Source organism: Colletotrichum chrysophilum (assembly GCF_026319265.1).
Source record: "Colletotrichum chrysophilum strain AFK26 chromosome Unknown scaffold_12, whole genome shotgun sequence".
Taxonomy (NCBI): Eukaryota; Fungi; Ascomycota; class Sordariomycetes; order Glomerellales; family Glomerellaceae; genus Colletotrichum; species Colletotrichum chrysophilum.
In genome coordinates, this window is record NW_026517299.1 from 464598 (window position 1) to 486720 (window position 22123).

Consider the following 22123-nt stretch of genomic DNA (forward strand, 5'->3'; position numbering starts at 1 on the left):
ATAAAATTTGTCAAGGAGCTGTTTTGATAAAGGAGCGTATGCGCGCCTTCTTGCAATCGGGTCAGACATTTCCTCCGCCAAAGGTATCGGAACTTTTAATCTCCTCGTAGTGAGCTGCGTCAGAATTCCAAGAAGGCATGATGCGACGACGAGCCAAGTGATTGTCGAAATAAGATGGTCCCAAGTGAGGAGTGACGTGTCGAGGTGAATCGTTGTAGGAAGCAGAGATTCCATGGCGCTGCTGAAATACTGGCTGAAAGATGAGCAATTCCAACTTTTCGCACTATGAGCGCAGGAGATTTAAAGGTTGGTCAATAAATGTCAAAAGAAGTATAGGGTTCGTCTAGCTTTGGGTTGTCTGAGCTTTGGTGACTTTTCTGATGAACTACAAATCCTAAAAAACAATGTTCACCAAGGCGTGATTGCATATATAACTTTCCAAGACGCATGAACACATTGCCACAAATCAACAGTTTGGACGACTATTCGGAGAACTGGATCTTGGAGCGGACGATGGCGACCAGCTCGGCCGGACTCTGGGCAAGTACCGAGTCCTCCAGGCCAAGCCACCTGCCATATCATGCACGGGTGGCCATAGCCACTACCAGACAAGATCATTGGCGACTAGGTAGACTGAGTACTCGGTGTCTCAGCTTGTTATGTTTCTAGACTTAGGGGAGCCGGTGGGAGGATGTAGGTCTTGGGTCAACTAGTGGGCCCTGCTCCGAGTTGTGGACATAAACATGGCTAAGCTCTTCATCATTCAAATGATCCGCTGAGTGAACATGATCGGAATTGAGATACCACCGCTGCTATTCGCTGGTCAATTCCCTACAGACCACTAACAGCTCTCGCCGCGCACTCGCTGTTTCTGGCTCGCGACGGGTATGCGCAAGTTCCTAGTGACCTGTACGCTTACTGTTCAGGGGAGGCACGAGCAGAATGTGATCCATCATACTGCGATTGAAACAGTGGTACTTGTGGATCTAGCAGTGCTAAAGTGCCGCATACATTGTACGCCCTGTTGCCTATTCGTTGAATATCCAGTTTGGGGGCGAAGCCCAATGGAGACAATACGTCACCAATATCACCCCACGGCCTGCCGCCCAGCTTCTCGGCATTTCCCTTAATTCCGCAACTTGGTCTCCAAGTTCGAAATCTAGCACCATCACCGAACCTTTAGGCAAAATGGCTCCTCGTGTTTCAGAATCAACCAAGGCGGACCGAGACAACATCTACGTCCGCTCAGCGTTCAATTACGTTGATGCGATCAACAAGGCAGTTACAGAGCTGACTCAGACTTCACTGGAGCGGGTGCGGTGAGTTCTTCTCATTTCTTTGTCCGAAATTTCCCACCAAGATTTCTTCGGGCGACTCGCGCAACTACATGTATCCATCGTTCGTTGCTTAATTCTGATGGGAACAGAGACTGCATGAGCAAACAAGCAGTTGTAGAACTAGCACCTTCAAGCATGACTACACCGGGAAAGGAAGACAGCATCAATAGCGCTGACGAACATGTTGCTTTTATCGGACTGATGCGTGGCCTGATCAAAGAGGCCAATGTGTGTCCTTTCTGCGTCTCCTATGGGGCTTCATCCTAACATCCTCTGCCAGAGGCGGGAGATAGTTTACTTGTTGTTGGTGCTGACCAGGTGGCAGGTAGAAATCTTTGACTGGGTCTACGCCGCTGGCCCTCGTGTGATATTGCAGGCCAAAGCGAATGGCCGGTCTCACCATGATCAACCATATGTCAACGATCTCGTTTTCTTCATGGACTTCGTTGACGTCAACAATGCTGCTGTCGACGAGTTTACTGAATTCCACAAGCAGGAAAAGCATCAGGACCGAGCCGGGCTGCCCAAATTGACTTTCATTCGTGAATACATCGATTCGGCATTTTTCAAGGGGTACATGGACGAAGAAATGAAGCGCGCGAAAAGCAACAACATGCCCTCCACATAGCTACAAATAGGGCCCAACGATGGCTAGAACGGGCTGCCAAGGGGGCCAGAATGAAAGACTCCCCATGTTTGCTGGATCAACTCAGCCACAAGTGTCGTGGATAATGTGACGTTCATTTTGAGCCCTCTTGTCCATCAAAGTTTGGACAGGTTCATGACTAGAGTCTGCGGGATGTAACTTCAAGTGATCGACACTGCCACGGGAAGTCTGTTACCCACTCAACGCCGTGGTCATTAATATCCGGCCGTGTTTCTTCCCCGGTTGGAGAGTCGATCTAACCTAGAATTTCGGGACTTTGCAGGTGCCAAGGCGCCGAGTGTCCGCCTCCCACCGGCCGACTACGATACGGAGAAGATCGATGTGTTTTCGGAGCTCGGTGCTTGCGGGGCCCGGATGCCCAGAAGCTCTAGGTGCAACTCTTCAGGTGGCTGACGTATACGTGTAGCTGTCTGAGACTGGGAGGACGAAACTATTCTGATTGCCAAGATGAAACTCTTGGCACAGCCTTCAGTAAACAGAGAAAGATGACTCGCCCCAGTCAATGATAGACGCGTGAAGCGGTGTGGGCTTGGGTGATTGTGATGAAGCGGACACCCGTTTGTCCGAATGTCCGAACTTCCAAACGTACGTAAGCTTCCAAAAGAGTCTTTTCTCGACCCGATTCTTTTATGATACCCGAAAGGTTCTTCAAAAAGTTGAACAACTCCTTTCGAGTTCCTCCAAAAAGCTTTCTCTTTAGTGCGTAGAAATCATCAGTAGACTAGAGCGCGCAACTTGTCTTTCCCCTCTACACTCTATTCCGCCGTATCTAACCCCATCTTCGCTCATTTCAATAGCAAACACACCCCTGGACTTGTCCCGATAGAGTATTTCCATCGTTTACTCACTTGAGGGGTTAAATGTAGCGATCATCCGGTGTTTCTTCACTGATTTACCCCATACTGCATGTGACTAAGCGTAACGTGCGCCTACGTGGAGTTGAAATTCCCCCGCAAAATTTGGTCAAACTCTCGCGTAAGATTTTCTTTCTATCCATGCAATCAGTGGGCCGAACCAGCGCAGATTGATGGGAAATCTATCATCCCGCTAAAACCGTCTTCATCGAGTTTGCGGGGGACGAGATTCGCATATTCTTGTACGTAACATTATCAGCAACAACAATGAATGCCGGCTTGGCCCCCGAAAAGCTTGGCCAAGATTCTAACCATATGTAGACATCTTGATGCAACCTGCTGACCCTTATCGAGGGATATGCGCTTACTGAGCCCGAGAGAGCAGCATCCCGTCAACGCAATGGCCAATTATCCTTCCCCGGGCCGGTATCTTCAGGGGTTTCGGCCAGCTAGTGGCGATACCGGTATCAATAAGGAGCTTTCCCCCGCGAAATAGTCGCACCATCGCACCATTGGCACGCTGGCCGCCGCCGGGCACCTTACATTCCCTGAGCGAACAGCGCCGACGGCGACATATGGCAGACATAGAAGCCTGGTTACCGATATGATCCGTTACGTAGAGACTATATCCGAAGTTGCCATTATCTTGAGCTAAGACAGCACCGGGCCGGTGCATATGTTCCGAATGTCTAACGACGCAGGTCCATCTGTTGTTGCTTCTGCCAATTTCTCCCGCAACTCCCCTTTGGAATCACCAACTTCTTGGCGTACAGCTGATTCCCAGCAAGAGCCGACAATGGATCGTCAGAAGAAATCGCAAGGCGACGAAGCCGCCATCGACAAGGCAATCACTTCGCGATCGGTCGACCAGCAGGATGTGCCGATCAACGCGTCCGGACACGTCCAGGAGCTCAAGCGGAACTTCAGCCTCCTTTCACTCGCCGGAGTCGGCCTCGTCGTCGGCAACGTCTGGCCCGCCATCGGGGGCTCCATCCTCGTCGCAATCTTCAACGGCGGCCCGCCCGGTGTCCTTTACGAGTTCATTGCCGTTTCCGTCTGCTACTGGACCGTCGCCGCCAGTATCGCCGAGCTCTCGAGCGCTATTCCTTCGTCCGCCGGTGTCTATCACTGGGCTTCCGTCACACCTGGCCCGAGATGGGGACGCGTCGTCGGGTTCTTTGCCGGTTGGTGGAACTATCTCGCTTGGATTCTCGGCGCCGCGAGTATGGCGTCCATCTTCGGCAACACGGTCGTACAGATGTACGCGCTCAACCATGACGGATTTGAGGCGAAGCCATGGCACGTCTTCATCGTTTACATAATCGCTACTTGGCTTGCGTGTGCAGTGGTCTGCCTCGCCAACAGCGCTCTGCCTCGGATCAACGACTTCGGCGTGTTTGCAATCATTGCTGGCTTCTTCATCACGATTGTTACCGTAGCGGTCATGCCCGGCCGGGGCGGGCGTCCGCCGCACGCATCCTCTTCCTTTGTCTGGACCGAGTGGACCGCCGACATCGGATATCCGGACGGCTTCGTGTTTCTGGCCGGCATGCTCAACGGCGCCTTCAGTGTCGGCGCCGTTGACGCCACTACCCATTTGGCGGAAGAGATCCCCAACCCACAGCGCAACGTCCCCATCGCCCTCGGCTTGCAAATGAGTATCGGCTTCACAACTGGCCTCTGCTACTTGGTTGCCATCATGTATGCAATCAACGACTACGATGCACTGTTCAGCTCCCCTTACCCTATCGCGGAAATCTACCGGCAAGCGACTGGATCTGCTGCCGGCGCTACCGGCTTGCTCGCTCTTGTCCTCATTTGCATTGGTCTTACTTTGATGGGACTCTACATCACTTGTGGCCGCACACTCTGGGCACTTGCCCGTGACGGTGCGAGTCCACGGGCTGACCTTATGGGCCACGTTAGCCCTCGGCTGGGAATGCCGATGTGGTCTACGGTCTCTTCGGCATTGCTGGTTACTGTTCTTGGTGCCATCTATGTCGGCAGTACCACTGCTTTCAACGCTTTCGTCGGCAGCTTCATTCTTCTCTCAAGCAGCTCCTACCTCGCAGCTATTCTCCCCAATCTCCTGGCAGGAAGAAAGCGGGTGGCTTACGGGCCGTTCCATATGCGCGGATGGGTCGGCTTCTCCATCAACGGTGTTGCATGCACTTACATGCTGGTATGGTTCGTCATCTACAGTTTCCCTTCCACTCTTCCGACCAATGCTCAAACTATGAACTACGCCTGTTTGATTTGGGGTGGTCTCACCATCTTTGTTGGTTTATGGTGGCTTGTTGGTGCCAGGAAGGGCTACCAAGGCCCAACAACGACTGGTGGTGTTGTCACAGAAGCACAAGTGGGTACGACTGCTTGAGGCACGGTTGAGTAGAATGTAGAGGTCGTTTCGTAGCCTGTAGGGTAGCAATCTAGAAGCTAAGGCAAACCTTTGGACATGTAACTTGAAGGATAAACGTTGCTGTCTCTGCTGTGAAATGAAACAGATGCTGAAGAGAATGTCGCGATCCTGTGTCTTGATCCACTGGACTTCTCATCGGCTTCATGTGGACCTCCTTTCCCCCTCGATAGTCCCCCGTCCAAGTGCCACCTCCAACCCTAATGAGGCTTACGCATCAAATCGGAACGCCTCCCTTCTTCTCTCATTCTCCTCCGATGTCACACCTGAAATGGCCTTGACTGCCTCTCCTTTCATGACCTGGGCGACTGTCTTCTGGCCGCTTGCGAGCTGCTTGTTGTATCGAAGGAGAATGAACCGCAAGACAAGGGCTGTGCATATAGCGAGGAAAGCGCCGCTAGCGTTGACACTCATGGCCAGTACGTGATGAGGCGCATCGTAGTCTGGGTAGAGATAAGAAGTCCAGACCTGAAAGAGCTCATATTAGCATATTGTTTGCGTCGCTGAATGCAGGTTCTGAACACACTTGACTGGTGTTGGCAAGAGCATTGACGATAGCTACGGCAGAAGCGCGCTTGATGCGTGGTCTTATCATGGTCTTCTGTACCCAAGCCAACAACACTGCGTTCGTACCGTATGCGCCAATGGTCATGCAAAACATGGAAAAGTATCTGGGTGCCGTGCTCAAAGTTGTGGCAGCGATGATGTATCCCATGATAGCGATGCACATCGGCCAAATGATGTGAAAGCTTGCATTGTGAGTTCGGTCGGCCGAGTAGTTGTTGGCGATGGAGACGCAGAGAGAAACAAGGTAGGGCGGCGCAGTCAGAAGAAGAGTCTTGACGCGACCATACCCAAGAGTGTCGACGATATCGGGGAAGAAGTTTCCAACCGCAGAGCAGACCTAAAAAACCCAGTCAATACTTTGAACTCATGATTCAGGAATCAAAAGGTTATGTTTTACCTGGATGCAGATAAAAAGGAAGGTAAAGAGGTAAACTCTCCAATCCATCAGGGCAAGCTTGAAGCCGTACGACCATGGCTCATCGTCTTCATCAACCTGTCCAGCGTCTTTGACTAGACGCCACTCAGCAACAGCGCGCTCCTTGGGAGTCAGCCAGAATGTGGTTGACGGCCAATCCGGGAGCAGCCAGATGGCGAAGACACCAACGAAGATGGTGATGCACCCTGAATCAATTAGCAATTTGAATTTGAGATTGGTAGGCAAAATACACGATATTTACCCTCAATGATGAACAGCCATCGCCATGATTCGAGACCTTTGGCGCCGTCGAGAGAGTGTTGAATTCCCGCACCAATCAGACCGGAGAAGGCACTCCCCAGTTGACTGCCGGAGAACAAGATAGCTCCGCGGAAGCCCATTTCATCTCTCTTATACCATGATGAGATCAAGAACAGCGCACCAGCTGTGGAAAGAGTCAGTCCTGAGATTACTGAGGCCGTTGAAACTGCATAAGAACCACTCACGGAGAAAGGCTGCCTCGACGATTCCCAAGAAGAAACGAATAGCATAAAGTCCTGAGAGATTAGTGACCGCACCCGTAGCTGCGGACATGCCACCCCACACAACGACACAAGCGGGAATGAAAAGAGATGGTCGAATCTGGGTAAGGTAGATGTTCGAGGGGATTTGCATGAGGATGTAACCGACGAACAAGATCGAAACCGCCGTCTCGTACTGAGTGTCGTCAAGTCTCAGACTGTCTTTGATACCAGCGACTTTGGCTGCGGCAATGTTTTTCTGTGAAAAAGAGGCTGTTAGCGGTCGCTATGGCCGATAGGCGTGATTACGGGAGTTACAACATACTCTATCGAGATAGTTCAAGATGAAGATGATCCATACGACAGTGAGAAGACGAAAATCAAGCTTCCGTTTCAGCTTCTTCTCAACTTCGGCTATCTCCTCTTCGCTCATGGCCTGAGCCTCTGCCATGCGGTTTGGTTCTTGGGTCTCCTTGAGCTGGATGGAAGCGGCATCTCCATCGTCTCCAGTGAACGCCGACATTTCGCCGGGCACGGGAGACTTGATGTCCTGGTTACCGTTTGCTGCCATGTCGAAGAAGAATACAGGGTGATTTGCTAAGAACTCTTCTCGTGTTCGTAAAATGATGTAGAGAATTTCAACACGCAAGACAAAGTTCGCACTTGATGTCAGGCCAGCTGCTGAATTGTCGGCGAAGAGTGAGGCTCGAGGGCTTGAGGCTCGAAGTGGTTCTTGCCAAGTATAACTAAGCTTTTTATATATGGATGAGCCCAGATTCGCCAAGAGCTCTTAAGACGAATGTCAAAATGCCATCCAATGGGATAAATTTGGGTGGCAAGCACCGCAATGGAGACGAAGCATGGGAGGCTTTCGTAGTACTCGGGATAATGCCGCAAGAGGATCGAGCTTGGATGTGGAACCAACCAGCGGTAAATGTTACAGTGATAGCTATAATTGGCATCAAGGTTTCATCTGTTTCTAAACACTCTTGCAAACGGACCGTTTTCATGTTAAGGGTAACATCAGGCTGGACCAAATTTTGACAACATCAGGCACTCCCTAGTCAAAGCCTCTATGTAGGCCTGCTGCTTTTCTACATGAGCAGCCATGATATGGCATAGAAATCAAGAATGGAAGTTCTATGGGTATCAAGAAACAGCGATAGATGGCGAATAGTCAATGACCTATGGCCGAGGTTCCCCGCGTGAAGCTAGAGCCTAGATTGCCCCAAGATGGCGGAGATTAATCAATAGCTTCATCACTTTCGCGGGGAAGACACGGCTGTTCTACCCGATTAATCAAAAGCCTCTGTTGAGTCTGGGGACGTGGAGACTCCCAAGCTTGGGGGCCGGATATTTGCTGCAGGCTACCCTGCGAAAGTCACAGACGAGACTCCGTCACCACGACCCGTAATGGAGGCAAAAGCACATCGCGCCACTTATCAGACACTAGCTCCACAAGGGTCTGTTCTTCTGAACAGCCAATGACAGTGATAATTGTGGCTGTTGACGTGGAGGATAGCAGCACATGTTCAAAGAACATGTCGATCCGTGGGTGTTTCGTCCTTACACCAGGTCTCGGCTTACAGCCGGTGCATCGGCTTTCGCCCGGCAGCCATAAAAGGCCAGCCACAACGGACAGAAAGTGTGGGTTCAACACCTGGCCCCTTCTATCAAGTGCCCAAAATATCTTGGGGACGGAACGACCTGCTTCAATGAGTATGAAGACTGCATTCACCCATGCTTGCATTGCTTGGAAATGCATGTCTGGTGCGATTAACCAGCGCGAAACATCCCGAAAGGCTTCACGTGTCACAGAACACTGGTTATAACCATGCAACTGGGATTAGTTTCATTGGAGTAATAACTGTTCATGAGAACTTATGCTTCAGAGTCCACGACAGATCAACTCACTTATCTACATCTGCATTGCGCAACCTCAATTCATGGGCTTCGAAATGATCAGCATCATTGCCTTCATAGCGTAAGCATACTCCAATAATTGAATTTACACAACATGTAAATATTCCGGGTAGGTTGTTTGATGGGTATTGTAAACTCTCACATTCAGCTATCTCAGCGACGTTTGTACCGGGTCTGCTAGGAACTGTTTGTTGACATATTTCGAACGCAGGAGGAGGATGTTCATCAGGTAGCAATTTAAAACATTCGGTGAACTTCTAATTGAACCTTTCAAAGTTTCCAGCTGTTCACAAACACCATTCATGAGATCTCCTTCACGTGTTATGGATCTGGGCCACTGTCGGTCCACCTGAATTTGCTGAGGTTGCTGCAAATTTAGATGTGTACGTCACGTTAGAATGTTTTGCTTTGATTCGATTCGGTTACTGCGGGAAAATCAAGGCATTCAGACCTCGATCTAGCACATCCAGGAAGCGAGCATGGGATTTTAATAGTGCTTTTAAGGGCCTTCCAAGGAAATTGCATCGTTCGGGGTCCACTCTCCGCTTCGGGTCGGCCCAGAAGTCCGCAATCGGGCTCCACCATGTTCCCGACTGCCCCGGTCCCTTCGGAGGAAAGCACCGACAGCAGGCAGTTCATGGACATTCTGGAACGAGCGAAGAACGCCATGCAGGAAAATGCGATGGTTCAGCACGAAGCCAGGTGACGGGATTTAACGGCCTCGTGATTGCCGCTCGTGCCACGTCGTCCATTTGACAACGCATCAACAGAGTAGTTCGGACGAGAATGCTCAACAAATGCATGCCTTGACTTACCTAGGTTTCAGCGATGTTTCCGGGGCAAATCCATTTAGGTTCAGCCATGTGGAACTAGTAGAATGAGGGGGAGCACAACGGCCAAACGATAGTCCGGATGTACAATGTCGACTAAATTGGCCTAAAATACATCATTGACTTGCGGGCGTCTCGGCCAATTGACTCTCGCCCTGTCATCCCTTCCCCCCAACACTCACCCCGGATCGCCCAACACCACCACACTGGAAGATCACTCTCATCCGTGTTAGCGCCAGGCATCTCCAAAATGAGAGGCAAGGGCACTTCTTCAGCAGTCATTTCTCTCACCGACGGCTATTACAACCTTGGATCCTTCGGTCGAGTTGTCAGCAGTACCAGCAAAGATGCCCAGCTCTGGGCCAGTCGCGGCCTAACGTGGGCGTACGCATTCAATCACGACGAGTCTGCACGATGTTTCGAACGGGCTATCAACTATGACCCCTTTTGCGCGATGGCGTATTGGGGACTCGCCTTCGTCCTCGGCCCTAACTACAACAAACCATGGAAGGTGTTTGACGGCGAGGACCTGGCTATCACGACGAAGCGGGCTCATCATACCATCATGCAGGCGAAGGCTCATTCTGCTAATGCATCGCCTGTCGAAGTCGCTCTCATCGATGCACTGATCTGCCGATACCCTCAAGAAAAGCCCCTAGAGGACTGCTCGAAGTGGAACGAGGACTACGCTCTTGCGATGGATGAAGTGCTCAAAGCTTTCCCTCACGATCTGGACGTGGTCGCCCTCTGGGTGGATGCCACGATGAATGTTACACCTTGGAAGCTGTGGAACTACAAGACAGGAAAGCCCACTCCTGGAGCAAGAACTCTCGAGATCAAAGACGTGATGGATCGTACCTTCAAGCTTGAGGGTTCCCTCCGACATCCCGGCCTTCTCCATCTGTATATTCACTTGATGGAGATGTCACCCACCCCAGAAGCCGCGCTCACAATTGCAGACAACCTGCGTGGCCTCGTCCCTGACGCGGGACACTTGGAGCATATGCCTACTCACTTGGACATTCTCTGCGGGCAATATCGGCGCGCTATCGCCTCAAACTCGGACGCTATTCGTGCCGACTCTAAGTACCTCGCAAAAGAAGGCCCACTCAATTTCTACACGCTCTATCGGTCCCACGACTACCACTTCAGGCTGTACGCCGCCATGCTTTGTGGGCAATCGAGAGTCGCCCTCCAGACAATCGAAGAGCTTGAGTCGACGATCTCCGAGGACCTTTTGCGAGTGAAATCGCCACCAATGGCTGACTGGCTTGAAGGCTTCCTGGGTATGCGGATGCACGCACTCATTCGCTTTGGAAAATGGGACGACATCCTTCGCCTGAAGCTTCCAAACGACCCTAAGCTCTACTGTACAACAGTTGCCATGACCCACTACGCCAAAGGCGTCGCCCTTGCTGCGACGGGACGCGTAGGAGAAGCCGAGCAGGAGCGTCTGTTGTTCCTAGAAGCTCTGAAGCTTGTTCCGATCTCGCGGACGGTTTTCAACAACACTTGCCAGGAGACACTCGCGATCGCGGAGGCAATGCTCGACGGTGAGCTAGCGTACCGCAAGGGAGACTATGATGCCGCCTTCGCGCACCTGCGGAACTCCGTGGCGAGGGATGACGCTCTGCCATACGACGAGCCCTGGGGCTGGATGCAGCCAGCACGCCACGCGCTCGGGGCTTTGCTTCTGGAGCAAGGCCGTGTTGAGGAGGCAGCCTCTGTCTACAGCGCTGACCTTGGAATCGATGAGACATTGCCGCGTGCGCAGAGACACCCGAACAACGTGTGGGCGCTTCATGGCTTCTATGAGTGTCTTATGAAGCTGGGTCGAAAGGATGAGGCCATGATTTTGAAGCCTCAGTTGAACTTGGCTCTTGCTGTGGCAGACGTGCCAATCAAATCGTCGTGCTTCTGCAGACAGAAGACGGTTGATTGACAAATACGGATACTGAGCCCGCCATCCCAGCGGAAACTCAGTGACACCATGATCCATGCCAGGTTATAACATTAGTTGCAACAGGCATGTCAGATATCGAAGGCGGCAAGTGAGAAAGCAGAGATTGAAACATGAATAAGAGGTTCAGGGGTTTGAACATAAAAGGATCTGCATTCACTCAAGACATCTGGTAAGAATGGACATAGCGTTACAGAGTATTTAGTCGAATTACATCGTGCATCTTCAATTACGAAAACACGACTGCGTCCTAATGGATATACCTAAAGTTGGGATGAAGATGTCCCAGGATAGCAACCTCGTCCTCTGGCAACCGTAGTCGATAATCACGGTCGCCTCGTTCGCGCCTTTTGTTCTCCCATGTCTGGTAAGCTACCAGACTCAGAGATGCAACGATCACTGAAGCCGCCGTAGCCGTGTTCAGACTGTTGCCGGTTCGGTATCCCGTCTTGGCATCCGTGTTAATGTAGCTCCATGTAGCCGCAATGGAACCTGTAAGGCAAGCATCGTTAGCTTAGGTCACAGAAAGTAGCAGCATACCAGGTCGAGACACTCACCAATGTTTGATATTCCAGAAACCGCTGCATTTGCGACGTTGCGCACTGTGTCTGGAGCGGCGTTGGCCAACGACCAGCTGATCACCAAGACTCCAAACCCGTATCCCCCCGCCGTGTTGATGAAAATGGCAGCGTAGCGAGCCTGCACATTCTTCGAAGCCAGCCAAATGGAGTACCCGATGACATTCAATGTCGCGCATCCAACAATTGCATAGCCGTGCTTTCGCGTCTTCATCGTGATGTATGCCAGGCAAAGCGCGAAGACCATACCTACCAAAGGTGGCGGGACTGACAGTAATTGAATACCCACGGTAGAACGGTCAGGGTAGTTGAGTCTCAGGATTGTGACAGTGAAAATTGAGAGACCTTGAACAGTAACCTGATTGCAGGTATACATCCATGTACACACGAGGACATTGACGTTCAGGATGCCACGCTTGATGAGCTTCCAGCTGATGCGCTCTTTGTGTTCCCGGATAGCGGGCTGATCGTGGAAGATGCGCGCCATCGCCAGAGCACGCTCGTCTTCGTTGAAGATGCGCGTCTTTGACGGGTCGGCTGGAAAGAGGTACAGCGATAAGAAGCCGACACCTATGGTGATGATACTGGAGCCATAGGGTCAGCAAGGGCGCAACACAAGTGAGTTCATTGGACAAACCCTTCGACCAGGAAAATATTCCTCCATGAGTAGGATGAGCCGATTCGTCCCAGAGACAACAACCCGGATGCCAAGAGACCACCAAAAGCCGACGCTAGTCCAGCGGCTCCAAGCATGAAGAATGATACTCGGGTGGTCACCTCATTGCGCCGGTAGTATCGTGACACGACATATGACAGCCCGGGGAACTGAAAGGCTTCTGTGATTCCGAGAAGAAGTCGAATCGCGAAAAAGCTCGCTTCATTGTGAATGAAAGCGGTTGCGAGAGTCACGACACCAAAGGCTATACAGCTCAAAGGCAGCACTATGTTGCCGAATCTCTTGACGCTCAGCGAGGCCGGGATGTCGGCAAAGAAGTAGATGCCGTAGTACAAACAGGCGCCGATATTGAAGCCGTAGGTACCCAACCCTAGATCCGCTTCCATTCCCGCAACCTTTGCATTGCCAAGGTTCGTTCGATCAAGGAAGGTGAAGAAATACAAAACAAATATCATTGGCAGGACGCGAAGATCCACGCGGCGGAGGAGCTTTGCTTCAGCAGCAGGATCGATGACATAGTTGTGAGCTGCCTCTGGGTCGACATGTGTGCCTGAAGGAGTAGTGATTGAGACGATGTCTGCGTCGGTCTTCATGTTGGATTCCGACATTGTGGTTGGACATGAAATGATAGTCGTACGTTGCGTGAGCGAGTCATAGCATGGTGGTCATCGAAGCCGCTTTTCAATGTTTCGTACATTTATGGGCTTATCAAAAGCCAGGTCGAGTGCAATACCCGCTTTGCCGCTACACCATGAGATGTGTGTCTCTGCTGGAATGGAACACACCGTACAAAATCGGATAATGGAGGTATGGCTGTACTGGCGATACGACCCAAGTCTCATCAGCCGCTCGGGCGGGGTAAGCCACCTACTCGAGGGATACCAAGCTGCAGGAGCAACCTTGGAGACATGCCAGCTTCAATCGCCATACAGGAGGAACAATAGGCTATCACTTAGCGTCCACGCCCGACTTATCGGTGCAATGTGCTTTCACAACGGTTACACAGCAGCTGCGTGCTGATAGTGACTGGATGGGGGCGAGGGGGGCACCGTGCGTTTCCTAGGTTCACGGGATCTTCATTCGCTGAGAAACCGCCAAGGTTCTGAGGGATGCATTTGCAGATCAGGGCGAGGTGAGATATGGGGGATCCAATGTGATGTTCTCCAGTGGCACGGCCTCAAGGGCAATACTTCTGTCAATACCTCAAGTCCCCAGCCCCTGAGAATTGTCCAGCACGTCTCGGACGATTCGGAGGTAGGCTTTGGAGGACTTTGTCGATTCTGATTTTTCATGCGACGTTCTACAACGTCGAATGTGGTGGTGGCATTTTACAAGCCGCAAGCGATCGGGTTCAAGCAACAAAAGAAACCCATAACTGATCGGTTTTGAAAGCGATCACATATGCTTCACATGGGTGCTATCAAGCGGCTAATGCACCTTGCATCTTTTCCGATTCCTTATCAGAATAGGATCTCGGAAGGTTGGTGATAGGAACAATTGTCTTGGCCAACCCCGCATCTCAGCTTTCGGAACGCAACACCAACCACACTACACTTCCAACGAGAAGAGAAACGTAGAGTTTCTTACAGCCACACAGAAGCAGGCATCAAGTTACGTGATCATTGACGACCTGTTGAACACCCTGTCACCTATCAGCATTCCTCAATCTCGCTGATAGGACCCGAATAAATGACGGAAACAAGCACCCATCTAGATGAAGGAGATTGGTCGCTGTGTATCTCTGTCCACGTAAATTTTATGTAGTTTATTGTTGAAAGCCGCTTGCAAGTATCTGTCTTAATTGTTCCGCATTTTCCACGTCGGAATCCTTTTACTCCGCTTGATGTATCAACGGCGGAGGCAAACCGACAAACATGCTTTCCGCCTAGCCTTTTCCTCGGCCCCAGTCAACGTTGATGGCGTATTCCGCAGTCATGCGTTAACGATGTAACGAATGCGCAGTAGTGTTGGTATTGAAGCACTGCTGATTGGTGGCAATAGAGTCAAGGTCAGTAAGACGCAATTTTGCTGACCCCCAAATGAAGGGGTCTTACCATATGCTAAAACCACACGTTGCAACAGCTTACATCTCGGGCGTTTCTCAACTTCAATTGACAGTGAAAGCTTTCGGTGCCGATAGTTACCAACTTAACATTGCCCACACTTGTCAAAAAATGACGGCTGATATGTGAGTGGACCTGAAACCAGAGAGATGGGCTGGCTGGCCAGCACAACGAGAAGCATCAAAGCTCCCGCATTGAAAAACGATTCTACTTGAGCAATTACCTGGTCGATAAAGTCTCTTCTTCAAAATATGCTGATGAATTCTCTAGAGAAACGTACTCTGCTTCGTTCGCCTTCTTCGAGGGCCTCTACGAGGTAAGGTGGTCTTGATTTGTCAACGGAGAGTGCAGATCAACGATGAGATCGGGAAACTTAGTCTCATCTTAGGCGGAGGGAACTTCAAAGAAAGTGGCTGATTCCTCTTAGGCAGGCGTTTCCCATGTATTCGTCAACCTCGGCTCAGATCACCCAGCTATCATGGAGGCTTTGGCACATGGCGCACAACTGAAGGGGGTTAAGTTCCCCAGAGTCATCACTTGTCCTCATGAGGTGAGGTATCCATACCAACGTTCTTCATTGTAAACGTAGTGACTCATTCTACAATCCTGCTAACGTACTTCTCAGATGGTTGCGATGTCAATGGCTGATGGGTTCGCTCGTGTGACTGGAAAGCCGCAATGCGTTCTGGTTCACGTAGACGTGGGAACTCAGATGCTTGGGTGCGCGGTTCACAATGCGTCGGTTGCACGGTGCCCTGTCTTCGTTTTCGCAGGCCTATCTCCGTTCACACTTGAAGGAGAGCTACGCGGATCCCGGACCGAGTATATCCATTGGCTCCAAGATGCTCCCGATCAAAGACAGATCGTCTCACAGTACTGTCGGTATACGGGTGAATTCAAAACCGGCAGGAACATTAAGCAAGTTCTCAATCGAGCACTGCAGTTTGCAACTAGCAACCCGAAGGGACCTGTCTACGTAGTAGGCGCTCGGGAAGTCATGGAGGAAGAAATCGCTCCTTACAGCCTCAACCAGACGGCTTGGGAACCAATAGCACCGACAGCCTTACCCACGGAAGCTTTGAATTTGATCATATCGACGTTGGCTCAGGCTAAAAGGCCTTTGATCATTGTGGGGTATACGGGACGTAATCACGCGACAGTGAGAGAACTAACCTGCCTGGCCGAAAGCATCCCAGGAATACGCGTTCTCGACGCCTTGGGGAGCGATGTTTGTTTCCCTTACTCTCATCGGGCCTCACTTGGTGTTCGTATCGGTCGCGACACAAGTATCGAGGAAGCCGATGCCATACTTGTCGTTGATTGCGACGTACCTTGGATCCCGACCCAATGCAAAGTTCGAGACGATATCAGAGTCATCCACATCGACGTTGATCCTCTGAAGCAAAACATGCCGTTGCACTACATCCCAGCATTTCGGCGCTACCAGGCAGACTCTGAAACAGCACTACGACAATTGAACAGCTACGTAGCTCAAGACTTAACTTACTCTCAGCTTTCGCACCTTCCCTCACATGAGGACCGACGGTCTGAGCTTAAGGAGGCCCACAACATTCGAATGAGGCAACTTGACGCTCTGGCAGAACCACCGGAAGACGAATCGCAGTATCCCACAACGTCATATCTCGTCTCCCAACTGCGCAAGATTTGTCCCGAGGAGACCGTATGGTGCGTCGAGGCCGTCACGAACGCTCCGAAGATTTACGATCAGCTCAGGGTCGATAGACCCGGCCATCTCATCAATTGTGGCGGTGGCGGACTGGGTTGGTCTGGTGGAGCGACTCTCGGCGTAAAACTAGCTCTTGATCACATTGGAAAGGAGCGTGGAGAGACGAATTTCGTGTGCGAAGTTGTTGGAGATGGCACGTATTTGTTTGGCTGCCCAGGAACAGTTTATTGGGTGGCCCGCAGGTACAATCTCCCTACGTTGACGATCGTGTTGAGCAACAAAGGTAAGTCATGACAACTTCATTCTTCATCCGGCTTCAAGACTCTCGACGTTCTTTTGTTTGATTAGCGAAGACGACGAGGAGGCCATCAGTCATGAAACATGAACTGATAAATATACGACAGGTTGGAACGCCCCTCGCAACTCGCTCCAGCTGGTGCACCCTTCTGGCTACGGAGCTGCTTCATCGAACGAGGACTTAAACATATCGTTCTCACCGACACCAGACTACTCTGGTATTGCGAAGGCAGCATCAGGGGGCCAAGCTTGGGCTGGGGTAGCGAGCAGTGTTCAAGGCTTGGGAGAGATGATTCCGGCGGCAGTTGAAGCTGTGAAGAGTGGTATATCAGCTATTTTGGAAGTCCGTTTGAACGGATCCTGGTAGTAAATTTCATGTTTAAGTCGCCTTCGGCCCTTACTTGTGGGGAGTTTTTAGGATTGTCGATTTTGATCAACATTAGACTTGTCATGCAATTCACTTCACATATGACAATTAACGCTTTCGCCAAGGAGAACACCGCCGCCCACTGGCAGAAGCTTTGGTCGATAAAATCACGTATTTGAACGTTTCAGCAGACTCAGACACACCAGAATGCGTCCGGTCTCTATCACTACCACATTTGTCAGTAATATTACAGCCATCGTCCGGACTGTCGGCCGATTTCGGGGCCCCGATCCGGAGCGCTCCCGGGAAGCGGGGTACGGACATGGACCCATTTGCTAACAACTTCAGCAAAGCACGCTCGAAATCCCAACTGGAAAAGCACTTCCGCATCCTTGGCCTGTTGTTTGTTTGTTCACCATATGGGCCCATCGGTGGCTGAGCATCATACAAACACATCACACCGAGGTTACCAACGACGAATAGGAAGGAAGCGGCACAGTCCGTTCCACTGATAAACACAACTGGTCAGTACTCTGCATGTCCATTACTGATTGGCCTGCGAATGGAGAGCAGGGGACCGTAGGAACGTTCCGTTTCCGATTCCGGATTTCATTATCACCGATAAGATTAGTCGAACACCAAGCCGTTAGCTCATATGCAAGTGTCCTCACTGATCAAGTGTGCCGCATCATTGCGGGACCCATTTGACCATGTGCTGCACGAGTCTAAAAGTGGGTGGTCGCAATCAAAGCACCTTTTCAAACCAATTAGGCATGAAAATGGAGAATTGCCATCGGCGTTAAGAATACTTAGGCACAATGAATCACATAAGTATGTCGTCGAGAGGTGAATAGCGTCCAGGCCTTGCTGCACTCTACCTGTTGCATCAGATACTCCGTCATCTAGTGCATCGGCTAGCCCCATGTGCAGATTGCAAGTCTGGGTTCCAGATAACAGTGGTCCGGGATCTTTCAATGGTCGCCATCTCGCAGCATTACGGGTGTCGAATGCAAGGCAGATGGGGTGCAGAATCAAGTTTACTGGTCAACGCAGAAGACATCATGGTTGTGAAGTTTTCTCTTAGTAAACGAATACGCGTGTCACGGTGTCCATTCCCAAAAAGCGGCAATTGTACTCTCTTGAAGGTGATGGAAAGTATGTCTCAGCTGTATCAGACCCTTGGCTGCTCTTTGTAGCATTCCCTTGACTCTTGGGCCGACTTCAAGTCTCCAACATGGATGTTATCCGCCCCGTGGTGCTGGTTGCGCCACCCCCGCAAAGCTCGACACCCACTCCATGCTTTCTGTTATCTTCAAATATTCCCATTCTCCACAATAGTTCTACTTCGATTCAATGTACAACGCTGTAGATAAGTAGCGTTTGGGCTTTCTACGCAACAGGCGTGTCTGGTGCTGCAATCCCAACACTCGGCGGCATATGCTGACTATCATGTACGACATTCGCCCCACCAACGCAGACAATCATGCAGCCGGCAACAAGCGTCGCGGCCCTCAAAATAAGCCTGAACCGACGAAGAAGAGAGCACCGTACGCGACTCGGGCTTGCGATGCCTGCAGGCGACGAAAGGGTCGATGCTCTGGAGATATTCCTTGCTCATATTGCATCTCTCGTTCTCTCGAATGCGATGGCTTATCGTACTCGGATATCGAAGTCAATGTGCCAGTGAGACGGCGAAGTTTGGTAACTCCCGAACCTTCGATAGCTTCAAGAGAGTCGAACGCACCAAGCAGCTCGTCAGCTGCAGGGCCAGGCAGGCGGCCACAGCCATCAGACGCGTTTGACAGGCAACAACAGGATTGTGGATCGTTCTCCGAGACAAGGTGAATAAAGTTGAAATGCATTCGCAGCTTGTCGTAACTGTTATGCTGATTCAGGCCTGCAGCATGCTAATTTCTCTTGGAGAGCTCGTTAGCAAGCTTCAAGAACAGATTGGCAACCTGTCATCGCGCGTGGAGTCGGTCGAGAAGCACAACACCCCTACCCACAGCTTCAACACAATTTTAGGCCAACCCCATCAGATCGACAAAGCAAAATCTCCGAGCCATGGCTCAGATATCCAAGCCTCAGAAGAGGAGTCTTCCCCAAGGCAGCGTCTCGCACGTCAAACGACCAGTCGCAGGCATTACTGCGGGCCAACATCGCCAGACTATAGTTTGAATGTGGCCCAGATGCGCATGAAGCAAGGCATCTTCAGCCATCAGTCTAGCCGACCATATCTCCCTAGTATAGAGGACTCTCAGTCAGATGATGGAGAGTCGGAGAATGGCTCGGGATTTGATTTCCATGATGGTCCTTCTGGTCAAGATTCTGGCGGCTCTCTAAAGAGGCTGATTGGGTTTGCACGACGTCTCACAAAGCGCCGAGCTACGCAGCTAATCTCTACCTATCAAGAGGTTTTCGGCGACTTCCATCCCATCCTAGACATCCAGAATCTCGTCAGCCAGCTCGACAGGCTCTACCAACTCAATGCTCACACGTACGCAACCGACTTTTCCACGAACTCAGGTTTCAGCGAAGTTATCGACGAATCTTCGGCCCTGGTCATCAACCTCGTACTCTCCATTGCGCTCTGTGCTGAGCCAACTCAACATCCAAGTATTGACGTGTCCGGGGAGATTTACTCCTATTGTCGGCAAAACATTGAAACACGACTAATGTCCTCTGTACCTCATGTGAATAATGCAGTAATTGCGATTCTAGTGGTGAGCCAGGAGCCCCTTCTATTTGACTTAATCTTGGTAAGGCACTTTGGCTGATATGTCCTGTCAACAGGGAACTTATCGATTTTTCCGAGACGATGCACGAACGGCGTGGAGAATGTGTGGAACAGCAGGCAACATACTCCTTGAGCTTGGACTTCATAGTCGCGATGTTCCTGAGCACATCCTAGGATCTGAACGCGAGCGAGTACAGGTTATTGCTGTCATATGCACAACGATCGTCTTAGACAGGCAGTGGAGCGCGACTACAGGGTTGCCAACCCATTTTCAAGAGTCGCATTTCCACCAAGCTATGAAGTCGTCCGTCGAATCTCCATATCTCCGAGCAATGGTGGCATTCATGGCACTGAGCGACAAGTTTACGTCACCGGTTGCTCGCAGTGCCGCAACAGGTCAGCCGTACGATGAAGATGAGACTTTCGACATCCTTAATTTCCAGATTGAGCAGTGGAGAAAGAATTCTGTGGGAAACTTTGACCTTAGAAAGCACGAGGTATTCGTCATGACCCCAATCCGCCGCATACCATCTTGGGCAGTCCTTCTGAACCTAAGAGCCAATGCGGCCCACAGCATGCTTCTCCGCCCCTTTTTCTTCACCAACAAGCCTACACCTGGCAGCAGAAAGAACATCGAGTCCGCCTTAAGGCTTTCAGCTGAGTCGATCAGCATATTGTCGAAGCTGGACAAGGCCACGGATGTCTACCGAAAACAACAGCCTTTTTACGTCCACCTACTCGTTAGCGCATGTGCTCTCATGTCCCTCGTGATTGCCCACGTCGCTCAGAATCATAGCACTCTAGCCCCTGACTTACCCGAGAGCTTCTCTGACACCGTGAGCAAGAGTTTCAGGAAGGCTCTCAAGTTGGCAAAGGCATACAACGGCGCATCACGAGCATCTCGCAAGCTATGGAAAAGATTATTACTCATGCGTGAACCTTTGATGCAGCTCAAAATTGTTTGCGATGACGAAGAGCGCCCTATGCGAGTACCAAAACGAGGCGCAAATCTTAACCGCTCATCCTGGGCAGCAAATCTCGGCAGCGTGCAGACCACGGTCGTCAAGCAGTCTGGGCAGAGCCTGCAAGACCCATTTTGCTTGGCGAGTTCGGTGGCAGAGCCGAGAGTAGCAGAAGGCGGACTGGCGAACAATGATATCAATATCGAAGTTAACGACGCAAGCAGCCTTTATCCACCATTCTCAAACGACTTCATGCAAGATTTGCCGTTTCTTCCCGGTTCAGCGGATGCAGCCAACACCGGCTTTGATGGAACTATTGCTAGTCCAGCGGCGGTATTTGGAGGGACTGGATCAATTTTCTGCGATTGGCCGCTTGTGGACAGTCAGACATTCTTCTCGGAGGGAGAACTTTTGTACGAGGAATAAATTGTCCGGCTTCTAATACTTTGTCCCAGCAACGTCTCTAGTCTTTTCGAAATCCATCCCATCTTTCAAAATTATCGATGTGGAAGCCCAGTGAGTCTAGCATCCGACCGACACTCTGGTCAATGATATCCTCCAAGGTCTTCGGACGCGTATAAAACGCAGGCACGGGTGGGAAAATTACAGCCCCGGCTCGTCGAAGAAACAACATGTTGTCGAGATGGATATCGTTCAGTGGCGTTTCTCGCACAACAAGCGTCAGCCGCCGGCCTTCTTTGAGTGTAACATCCGCGGCGCGGGATATCAGGTCGTCTCCAAACCCAGCTCGGACAGCTGCCAGTGTCTTCATGCTGCATGGCACGATGATCATGCCATCATGTTGAAACGATCCAGACGCAATCGGTGCCGACATGTCCCGCGCAGTGTAGTTGGTATGCGCTAGACCGCGAATCTGGTTCTCGCTGAGGGGCGTTTCGTACTTCAATGTCGCGAGCGCCCACTTGCTCATGATCAAGTGCGTCTCGACACCAATCTCACGCAGTATTTGAAGCAGGCGGATTGCAAATGGCGTGCCAGTGGCGCCGGTGATACCAACGACCAGTCGCTTCGGTCGCGGTTGTACACATCGAGTGTGGTCATCGTTGGTCGGTGCGAGTTGGGACGTGGAGCCATTATTGCGGTGGGTTAGGCGCGCAGCATACGATAAAGAACGGATGTCTTTCTTCTTCTCTCCTTGGTTGACTTTTAGCTGGCGACGAGCTGTTGAGAGAAAGTATCGTGAAGATCCTTGGGGTGGTGTAGGCAAATTGGGTACTCGTAACGACGTAAAAGGCTTGAATGTCC

General features: G+C 51.1%; 5 protein-coding genes across 5 annotated transcripts; 3 read left to right on the forward strand and 2 right to left on the reverse strand.

The window, feature by feature from the left end:
- Positions 1-1472: 1472 nt before the first annotated feature.
- On the forward strand, positions 1473-1965 carry COL26b_002502 (uncharacterized protein; the record flags this gene model as incomplete). The annotated part of the gene is made up of 2 exons (XM_053175420.1): positions 1473-1565; positions 1618-1965. The coding sequence occupies 2 exons, from the start codon at positions 1473-1475 to the stop codon at positions 1963-1965; spliced, it is 441 nt and encodes a 146-aa protein (XP_053040726.1).
- A 1689-nt stretch (positions 1966-3654) lies between these two features.
- On the forward strand, positions 3655-5235 carry COL26b_002503 (uncharacterized protein; the record flags this gene model as incomplete). The annotated part of the gene is made up of 1 exon (XM_053175421.1): positions 3655-5235. The coding sequence occupies one exon, from the start codon at positions 3655-3657 to the stop codon at positions 5233-5235; it is 1581 nt and encodes a 526-aa protein (XP_053040727.1).
- A 249-nt stretch (positions 5236-5484) lies between these two features.
- On the reverse strand, positions 5485-7348 carry COL26b_002504 (uncharacterized protein; the record flags this gene model as incomplete). Its single annotated transcript, XM_053175422.1, has 6 exons — positions 5485-5742; positions 5801-6178; positions 6239-6462; positions 6519-6701; positions 6763-7036; positions 7103-7348. The coding sequence occupies 6 exons, from the start codon at positions 7346-7348 to the stop codon at positions 5485-5487; spliced, it is 1563 nt and encodes a 520-aa protein (XP_053040728.1).
- Positions 7349-9780: 2432 nt separating this feature from the next.
- On the forward strand, positions 9781-11472 carry COL26b_002505 (uncharacterized protein; the record flags this gene model as incomplete). Its single annotated transcript, XM_053175423.1, has 1 exon — positions 9781-11472. One exon carries the CDS (start codon positions 9781-9783, stop codon positions 11470-11472), a length of 1692 nt encoding a protein of 563 aa, XP_053040729.1.
- Positions 11473-11740: 268 nt separating this feature from the next.
- Positions 11741-13352, reverse strand: COL26b_002506 (uncharacterized protein; the record flags this gene model as incomplete). The annotated part of the gene is made up of 3 exons (XM_053175424.1): positions 11741-11982; positions 12048-12652; positions 12706-13352. 3 exons carry the CDS (start codon positions 13350-13352, stop codon positions 11741-11743), a joined length of 1494 nt encoding a protein of 497 aa, XP_053040730.1.
- Positions 13353-22123: the final 8771 nt, after the last annotated feature.